General features: G+C 35.9%; 2 protein-coding genes across 3 annotated transcripts; one reads left to right on the forward strand and one right to left on the reverse strand.

The window, feature by feature from the left end:
• Positions 1-1,916: 1,916 nt before the first annotated feature.
• On the reverse strand, positions 1,917-6,142 carry LOC145202689 (protein DBF4 homolog A-like). Its single transcript, XM_080075715.1, has 10 exons — positions 5,884-6,142; positions 5,478-5,553; positions 5,263-5,348; positions 5,028-5,136; positions 4,882-4,929; positions 4,704-4,776; positions 4,542-4,643; positions 3,046-3,124; positions 2,875-2,972; positions 1,917-2,805 (listed from the first exon to the last, which is right to left on the reverse strand). Exons 1-10 carry the CDS (start codon positions 6,001-6,003, stop codon positions 2,130-2,132), a joined length of 1,467 nt encoding a protein of 488 aa, XP_079931841.1. The 5' UTR covers positions 6,004-6,142; the 3' UTR covers positions 1,917-2,129.
• Positions 6,143-6,418: 276 nt separating this feature from the next.
• On the forward strand, positions 6,419-8,803 carry LOC145202690 (exosome complex component RRP4-like). 2 transcript variants are annotated; one of them, XM_080075716.1, is made up of 7 exons: positions 6,419-6,483; positions 6,550-6,691; positions 7,034-7,206; positions 7,401-7,550; positions 7,889-8,093; positions 8,433-8,590; positions 8,647-8,803. In XM_080075716.1, exons 2-7 carry the CDS (start codon positions 6,556-6,558, stop codon positions 8,734-8,736), a joined length of 912 nt encoding a protein of 303 aa, XP_079931842.1. In that variant the 5' UTR covers positions 6,419-6,483; positions 6,550-6,555; the 3' UTR covers positions 8,737-8,803. The 2 variants fall into 2 exon arrangements, with proteins under 2 accessions (XP_079931842.1, XP_079931843.1); XM_080075717.1 differs by having other exon boundaries at positions 6,426-6,478.
• The last annotated feature ends 1,405 nt before the right edge of the window (positions 8,804-10,208 follow it).

Here is a 10,208-nt window from a genome sequence, read left to right on the forward strand (position 1 = left end):
TACATCAGTAATTTTAAAACACAAGCAAGCAGGCAATTGGCGGACGTTGGTACAATAAATAGCTGCGATACGGCCGTCATAGCAAAATAGTTGTGCACCACTGGGCTATACCCATCAAGCGGTCGCGTAGAAATTTCTGTTTGAAAATGGGGTCGCAGAGCAAGAAAGTTTGAGTAGCCCTGGCCTAAACTACCACTCATTTGTCCCGAGCACTTTAACCCGAAGGTACAAGACGGAAACCTAATCCAACTTTCGACTTTGGCGGTTTCTCTATCCGTTTAGTTGACAGAAATAACAAATAATTTTCGCGACAGCTTTGTAGTTTCCTGATTTCGCCGCTGCCATCTAGCTTACTCGGCAAAACTGCAGCTGCAAGATAAGCGATATAAGCGCCAGGTAAGATTCTCAATGAATGAACGCCTTTCTAAAGCGATAATGCTACTGTTAAGTTGCACAATGTCAAGAATGCACTAAAGTTGGTAACTGTAGAAGGCTTAAATTCAATGAACATCGATCTAATGTTCGTGACAAACTATTACGTGTTTGGCGAGTCGAAACAATACAATATTAAACGTTTTTATCCATTTTTTACTCATTTTACATTTTTAAAATGCAAAACAGGTTGATACGTTGCATTTAGTGCAGTTAACAACCAGCGTCTCAGCCGGAATGTAACTTTCCGATTGTTAGCGCATAAAACTCCTTATTCAACCCTTGTTACGTCACAATTGGCGTTAGATAGCAAGCGAACGCAAGAGATTAAATCCTCGCGGCTTTGAGATAACGACTCCCTGTTATCGTGTAGCGGTAAACTAAACGATTTGGGCCTATTTAATTTACGCACAACTTTTTGAAAAGGGCGGGTCTGGACCCCCCAATTATTCCCCCTAATGTATATATTACACCTTATGCAAGGTTCACTTCAGCACGATAATAGTATGCAATAAAACGATTATATAACTCTGATAATTTTGTGCTCTTGCCAATTTTGATAAAAATCCGTAGAAATGTAAACACTGATAAAAATGATAAATTGTCTGGATGGTGTAATGGTCAAATTTTCAAAAAAAATTTGCATCCGGCCGAAAGGGCAGAGTGAACCTACCTTGACCCCCGCTAACCGAAAACCTGCGGACGCCCTTGCATGCTCGATTAAATAATTAAAGGGGAGAAAGACAGTGAAGCATAAACAAGCAAATTTAACGATACCTGCGTTATTGACGTATCTTGTGTTGCTTCCACAATCTCCGTTTTACCATATTTCGAACAAACAAAATGGTTTACATGATAACGTTTTTTTTTATATTCATACATGTAAATAGGCCCACAGCCTAAGTACGTGTCAACTCTTGCCCCCTCTTGGAATTTTCTGCCAGCGCCAATGAATATGTACCTTTTTAGTGTTAAAACATTGAGTGTTATGCCTGTAATTACCAATTATGTCTTGTCATATTTCCTAAACAATTTATTCAAATATATTGACAAAACTAATGAAGCAGGGAAAAATAAGTGCAGTTAAGCAGGTAAGAATAAGTGCTGCTATGGAATCACCCGGCTTCAGTTTTTAGCAACCGAAAATAGCGTGTAATCAGCTGAAGGGCGTTGGTACATTTTCTGCCCAAATATCAGTAAATTGTTATGGTACCTTATTTTCTACAGTCAAGCGTTTTGTTGTTTTTGTAAACATTAAAGTCCATTTAATCAGCTGCAAATGCATGAAGCAGATGTGTAGAATGTACCATTTCGTTTTTCGCAAGTTTTTTGGCGTTATTTTGCAAAATACTTCCATAAGATGTTGGAGAGAGATATTTTTAGAGGTTTTCTATTTGTCAGGCATTATTGCAACTGCACAAGTAGTGTTAATTGAACTCCTTGACTTTTCTGATCAAGCTTCACTTCCGTACGATAACCTAAAGTGCATTTGTAAAGTTTCTTTTGGCAATATTTGTATGAAACAAATCGAACAAACGCACCACAAAAATAGAAAATGTCAACGAAAGCAAGCCAACTGATAGAAGCGGCTGCCTTAAAATAAACGTTACGTACAGTGCCCTGCGGTACAGATAAAATAAAAAACTTCACATAATAGAAAAAAATACTATATAAAATCCACAAATTGATGAACGTAGCTACGTGTCCGAGGTAGATGAATTTGGTAACGGATCAAAGCTGTCTCGCGATATGCTGCGTTTGCGCGTGATCATTGCATGAAGGGTGTTGTCTTTCAGTTTGGAAGCACTTCGTGAGATCCGAGCTGAAACTGTTAATTGGGGAGACACTGACTCCGTTGGAGAATCAATGTCCAGTTTTCGGTTTAGCGAACGTCGTTTGGTCCGGGGAGAAAGTACAGGCGACGGACTCCTAATTGCATTAGGATTTGATTTCGGCGAGTTTTGCTGGAACGTTTTTGGCAATTTATGTCGCACCGAAGTGGCACTGGCTTCATTTGATGTTTTTGAATGCTGAAGTTCTTTTCTTGGAAACTTTCGCGGACTTGTGCGGCGTGTGTTAATTGCTGGAGTGGTAACTGTACTAGTTTCCCCTGTAAGCCTGCGGGGGGACACCGAGGTCCGTGTTCTAGACAATTTTTGTTTTTGTCCAAACGAAGGCTTTTGGGGACTCAGGGAGCGGCGCCGTGTTCGAAGTATATTCGCGTTGTTAAGGGTTGGTGTGCTGCAAATACCAAGTGACTGATTGGGCTGTTTAAACCGCACTGCAGCCTTAATCGGTGATTTTTTTGTGACTTGCATGTTATTTTGGGGCAACGATTTTTCTTGAACTGCAAGACTAGCTCGTTTTAGGAATCTGAAAAAAAAACGGTTAACACAATCAAGTTCAAAGTGTTTTTCACTTAAAAGCGTGCAGATAACTTACGACTTGAGATGTAAATCGTTATTTGAAACGTATTGGTCAAGCCTCTGATAATTGCTCCTCAACTCTCCATAGCTTTTATGTTCCACACTTCGACAATGCTATAAAAGTTATGTTTGGTAAAAAAATATAAAATATGTTAAAGCATAACGTCAGGTTGGCAGCATATCTTACTTTTGATTCGTTTAGATAAGAGCATTGGCAACATTCACAAAAACCTTTCTGGTTGTCTTCTTTTTTCTTCTGTGATTTTCTGCAGAAATGGTAAAATCATGAAATAAATTACACCTAAAAACAACTAGAAGGGTGGCTTAGCACATATTGCCCTTGCATATACACTATAACCTATTTTAAAACATAAATATATTTCCTATTCTGATTTTGTATTGGGTCCCATATTAGTCACCGTCTTTTATAACCTTAGTCGTTTCTGCAGGCAAAAACTCATGGGTCCCCACACATGCAAAGTTGAAAATAATGCAATTCAAGAGATAACCATGAGGAAGTCGGGTGTTGTAAGGTAAAACACAGTGATCGGCACTGGGCTTAAATAATAATACTATGTAGAATACAAACTATAAAATTAGATTCACCCCAGATATTGTTTGAAGTAAGTCCTATTTAACGTTTTAAAAAACTGACCCATTTTAGGGGGCTAGTAGGGTAACTAATTGGGTTCGACACACAAACTAAAAAAATATAAAAAACACAATGACTCAATCAATAGTACTGCAAAATTTCAGCCCAATCCGCCAATGTTTAAAATTTCGACCACTAGAGGTGTTTGAGCAACAACCGTTAATGTTTCTGACGGCATAGGGCTGTTAACAAGTCCCTAGCTGCCATGGCGCAAAAAAGACCACCAAGCAACCCACCAACGAGCAACATACAACTGGTTGCCCTTGTAACACTATTACGCCAAAGAAATCTTTCGTTTGTGGTGCCCAGTAACATACAAATACGTTTTACACTTTAGGGGCTTGTGGGGTAAATGTTAGGACTACAGGGTTGAACACAACAATCGACACCTATAAATGGCATACTATACAAGAAATCCAAACTTCAGCCAATTCTGACACTGTTTGAAAACTCACCCATTTTAGCGGGGTAAATACTAGGGTTATCAACAAAAACAAAGCGGAATGCACATCTACATGAATATATCTACCATCTGTGTAAATTTCAGCCAAATCCATCAAACATTTGATGGAAAAACGAGTCGGACAAACTTTGGGTAAAAACACCCATTTTAGGGGGCTAGCGGGGTAAATACTGGGGTTATCAACAAAAACAAAGTGGGATGCACATCTACATAACCATATCTACCATGTGTGTAAATTTCAGCCAAATCCATCAAACATTTGATGGAAAAACGAGTCGGACAAACTTTGAGGGAAAATACCTATTTTAGGGGGGCTAGCGCGGTAAATACTGGGGTTATCAACAAAAACAAAGTGGGATGCACATCTACATAACTATATCTACCATCTGTGTAAATTTCAGCCAAATCCATCAAACATTTGATGGAAAAACGAGTCGGACAAACTTTGGGAAGAAAAAAAACAAAAACAATTTGAGTAAAATCAATATGTGTCCCCTTCAGGGAAGGGGACCCATAATTATTATTTAATGCATGCAGATAAGGAACATCAGCAGTTGTATTGACTTACTTTGAAGCTGGTGAAGCTGAAGGGTTTACAAATGGACAACGATTTTTTAATCCTTCAAAATCAAGATATGTCACACTTTCCATCTCTTCATAAATTGGTTTACTTTGAAACAAACATGACAAAATGTTTAACTGAGCATTTTTTTTCAAATAAAATACCCACTGTTTTAAATCTTCAATTTTAATGCATGGTTCTCGCAAAACAATTGCTGTTGGTCTGGTTGGGTGGTTAATATCTGAAATAAACAACATGAGTATATGAAAAGATTAACTGTTTGTGATTTATAAAATATGTGATCATGTTTAAATGTCAGAAAATCTAATGTATTAATTTTGCATACCTGTCTTTACAAGTTTTTCTTTTGTTTTTGAAAGCCATTCCCAAACCTCTAAAACCAAAAGTCAAACAGAAATATCAGAGTAAAACATATCAGAATTATTGGTCAACAATTTGAAATAAATGCAATTTTAGTGAAATGAATCTTACCTTTAACATAACGAATTTTTATGCCGAGTTTCCTTGCTGTTTCAATTAAACTTGTTGATGAAGCCCGTTTCGACTTTGCTTTGTTAGCAATCTTTTTCCAGCGTACAGACTAAAAAGTAACAATTACTACAATATTTTTGTACATAGCAAGTCAAACATTTTTCCATGGTTTTTTATTAGTAAATTGTACCAGAGATGGGATTGAAAAAGAACTAAAAGTGCAACTGTAACTTACAGATGATGGTTTGTGTTCTGCAATATGAGGTGATGGAACACTTGTGTTGAATGGACTACACATATTTGATGGTGATGGTTGTTCAGCTAAAAATACACATTGACAATAAGCATATTAGTACAAACATATGGGTATATGTTTCAGACCAACCAAAAAAAGCTTTTTAAAAATTAGATTATTTCTTTGTGCATCGAACTATTTGTTCTAGAAATTACATTTTTGTGGAGGTAGCAAATTTTCCTCATTTGTCAAGGCAAAGTTTATGTTTCCATCCAGAAAGTCCTCCACAACCTAACAAATAGAAAAATCTTTGATGTATTGTAATAAATGAGTGTTTTAACAGAGGAATATGGTTAATATAAAGTGCTTCATTTAAAAATACAAGATCAGAATGAGATTGCTGGGACAAGGGTTCTAAATAAATTTGCTTTGCTAAACCACAAGCAACCATAGCTAAACTACACCAAGTTCATCCTGTGTATGCATAAAAGTGCTGTCACATAAGATACCAAAGTAACCCGTTATGTCATTGTATTTTACAAAGAAATGCATTGACTGTTTAATAGAATCACGAGTTTCCACAGAGCTGTTTAAAAACATACAATGTAAAAATGTACAAACCCCTCCAAGAAGCAGCAAGTTTTGCTTTAGTTTGTTGGCCATTCCCTTTTCCACTTTCGGATCAATGAAAAAGCGCTTCCCAGCCAATGGTAAACGACTCGACTTCGCTTCCTCGGCCATTGGTGAGCTTATAAGATTTTCGCTAAAAGTTTGAGATGTAAAACACTAAGCTTCATTTCATTAGAAGCAAAAAGCTGAGCACAGAAACGTATACGTAGGCTCGTACTTCGGTAATTGGCCCGAGTGTTTTTGAATGGTTCACTGAACACGATTAGTACACGCTTCAGTAAGCCGCAAATCTTTTTTATTGACGTACACAGACATCATAAATTCGGTTGTCTAATTGTTAAATATAAGCCGGTATGGTGATTTAGTTCATTTAATTAATGAAAGTTATGTATTATAAAGCATATATATTTATTTTTGTTTGTTTGGAGAATTTTTCCTTGATGAAACGTTTGACTTTGACGTTTTGGTTGAAAACAAACCAAACAAAACGCACGTGGGTGGGTGGCAGTGGCAGTATGTATACACAAGAACGCTTGCATGCATCAAACACTGGTCTACTATCAACACCTGTGCTATATTATATATAGTTAGGTACTATGTCAGGGTTTTCTTCGCAGCTTCGTGTCGTTAGTTAATTCTATGTGCCTAATTTTACAGAACATAATGTCGAGTAGCACTATTGTTATAAAAGCTCCATCAAAAAGAAGGAATAATCCCATATATGCCCATGCCAGCGAAGTGTTCTTAGTAACGCCGGGAGATGTCATTACAGAAGATGCTGACTACATGAGAGGACATGGTACCTACTTGCATGCCTGTTTTTGCAATTCATTTCTTACAGTTATTTTTTAATTAACACAAATTTTGCTTTATCAAAGTAGTTACTTCCTAACTCAATCTATGTGGCATTGCAAAGTTGTGTCAAAACATTTTAAATTTTCAACCTTTTTAATAAAAGCCAAAAAAATCTTGGTTCTGGTAGGTTTTATGGTAAATGTAGAATTATGCTTTAATTAAATCCCCTCAACATTTGAAGTTTTATAAGGCACCATTTTTTGTGTTGTAAACTTGTAAGCAATCTGGCAATAGCTTGAGCCTTGAACCTTAGTGCAATAATTAAACCTAAAATATTTCTGAACAGGAACATATACCAATGCTGGAGATGAAGATAACAAGCTGTATGCGTCTGTTGCTGGTGTTGTAGAGCGCATTAACAAGCTTGTTTGTGTTAAAGCCCTAAAAACAAGATACAATGGAGAAGTTGGAGATGTTGTTGTTGGTCGCATTAAAGAAGTTCAACAGAAAAGATGGAAGGTTTGGTTATTAGAATGTTTTATGTTTATACCCAGTTAAAAACAAGCAAAAATACACACTCCAATTTTAACAAACTTTTTCAAATTACACCATATATATACATAGTTAATGTAAAAAGTATTAATGATTGGTTATTTTACATATATATTGTACAAATGTATCTTATTGAATTGGCATATTTTGTTTACATGTAGGTTGAGACTAATTCTAGATTGGACTCAACACTGCAAATATCATCTGTTAACCTTCCTGGTGGTGAACTAAGAAGAAGATCTGCCGCGGATGAACTAACAATGAGAGAATATTTGAAAGAAGGTGATCTAATAAGTGCCGAAGTTCAACAGGTACAGTGCACTGTCAGAAGGTCATTTTTTGCTAAAGTATATACATGATCCAGGGCCTTCTTATGTTGTTTTTGGTACACAAGTATTTAAAAGCATTGTAACTTCACTTTAGTTGAGAGTTGAGATCGTCCATTTACACCATTTACCCCCCAATATTCATTTGGTGATTACATACTCTTCAGGTCAGGAATACTAACCCTAATGTTAATTTAAACTGTTCCTTTCAGTCTTCAAATAGTAAAACTAAGAGAAAAACAAACTAGCAACTGAACAGAGCAAATTTTTTAATAAAAAATATTTCTGGCAATATGATTTATATAGCACCAACATTTTAACAGGTTCATAATGATGGTATGTTGTCTTTGCACACAAGAAGTCTTAGATATGGCAAACTTGGACAAGGCTGTTGTGTTGTTGTTTCACCTTCATTGATAAAACGCAGGAAAAATCACATCCACAACTTGCCTTGTGGTGCTACAACTATTTTAGCCAACAATGGATACATTTGGATTTCTATTACATCTGGAGATGCATGCAATGAAGGTTTGTGCCTGTTTTAGTATTTGCAATTTTACAGAAAAGTGAAAAGCATAAAGCACCAATTTGCTAATCTTTTTTATGAAATTAAATGTCTTGTGCAGTTAATGGGACGAAGTGCTGGACAATGTTTTCTTCATCCTTAAGCGCTAAGCTGACCAGCTCAAACTTTAACAGATTAAATAGTTTCAAAACCACTTGTTTTTAGGCCAATGGAAAGATCAAAACATAAGTACACAATGTGTCTACTGCAGGGATAGTGAACCTCAATAAAGCGAACAAACAAAACATGTTTGCATTTTACTAAACACTTAGTATCACTTGACTGCTTTATTCTTTTTTAAGGTGATGGGGGGTTCAATGTAAACAAAGAACCGGTGCCATTAGAAGAGCGAGAAGTTGTTTGCAGACTAAAAAATTGCATTCAATGCTTGGCAAAATCGTCAGTGATGTTATATGACACAAGTGTATTGTATGCATATGAAAGCTCACTGCAATATCAGGTTTGTTTGTACATTGTTTTTATCTATCCAAGTATATATGGATTGGTCTCTTACAGGTCAAAGAGATTATGTCTGAAAAAGTTTCACTTGAAATTGTGAATCAAACCATATCACTACTTGAAAGAGAAAAGACTGGAGATGGTTAGGTGTCAACATTGTTGCTTTTGTTATTTTTTCACAAAAAAAATAAACCAGTTTGTGTTATTTCGTTAATATTAATTGTCATTTGCTTCAAGTTGGTATTAAGATGGATGCCATTTTAACCATCTTTTTTTACATAGTTCAAAAAGAATGTAACATTTTCTGACAAGTCCAAAGCTAACAAAAACATGTTTGCACTTTATTTGTTGAAAGATAGCAAAAACTTAAAGCATACAGTTGCAGCAGGCATATTTTTGCCCCTCTGATTACACCTGCAGTAAAAATTAATTAACTAATATTCAACTGCTCATACACATTTTTGCTTGCTTGTTTTTTTCATGTGACAACATATTTTGGAGACCAGTGACTTATAAGAAACCAAACATCTTTCATGAATTGATTGGTTTACAGAACTGCAGTCACAACAGAAAACCGAATTTGTTATCCTTATTATTGCAATAGGATATCCATTTGTTACAGAGTTTTGTTGAGGTCTGTATTTCTAGTAGTTCATAACTAATGTGTTTGTATGAGCAGAAACTAATGGGTCCCACACATGGTGCTAATTGACACCAGTATTAATAGGCTTCAATCAGTTTTTGATTTAAATGATTATTTGGTGGAAAGAAATTATATACTGTTAAATTTCAAACATCTGTTTGCGAGGTTAATAGAAATATGGACCTGATTCCTTGAAAAAATCAGAAGTATTTAAAGTTCTGTTGCTAGAACCAAAGTTACAAAACAAATATGCTGATCTGCAGTAACCTCTGAATCACATAGCCTTGCTTTTGTTGGAAAACATCCATAAGCACTGCATATGACAGTGGCCTCATATAAATGAAAATCTTTCAAACAACAACTTAAATCCCACCCGCAAAAATATTTGCCTTGGTGCATGAGAGTCATTGCCTGAAATAGAGGATGCACCACCTGCTGCACAGATCACAAATCTACCAGTCACTGGTAACATGTGTGGTGCAATGGAGCAACTAGCAAGGGCACAAGTTGGTGATTTGACACATATTAAGAGATACAATGGTAGTTAAAATGCCCGATTTTAAATGACACACAAGCAACACCTTGCTAACAATTTTCAGCACTAGGATTTTTTTCAAAGGGATAGCAAATATCAAAAATGACTTCTGGGGGTTCATTTTATCTGATTAAGATACCTATTACTTAGGTGAAGTATTTGATATTTTACTGATTTGTAATTATATACTATAATTCACACATTTTAGCAGCCTGTTGGTAAACAACTGCTTCAGCCTGGGTCAAGATTTTCAGTGCACAACTTCAGATACTAATTAATTAAATTTGATTGATTTTAAACAAATCCCGGACCTAAACTTGTGAACAAAATTGAACTAGAAAAAAATAGGGATAAAAACGCCACATCTTCTTCAGGAAAGGGGACCCATGAACAGCACTATACACATATTCATATTATTTTGCTGTACTCAACACACTAGAA

Source organism: Phallusia mammillata, chromosome 7, assembly GCF_965637545.1.
Source record: "Phallusia mammillata chromosome 7, kaPhaMamm4.hap1.1, whole genome shotgun sequence".
In the NCBI taxonomy this organism is placed as follows: domain Eukaryota; kingdom Metazoa; phylum Chordata; class Ascidiacea; order Phlebobranchia; family Ascidiidae; genus Phallusia; species Phallusia mammillata.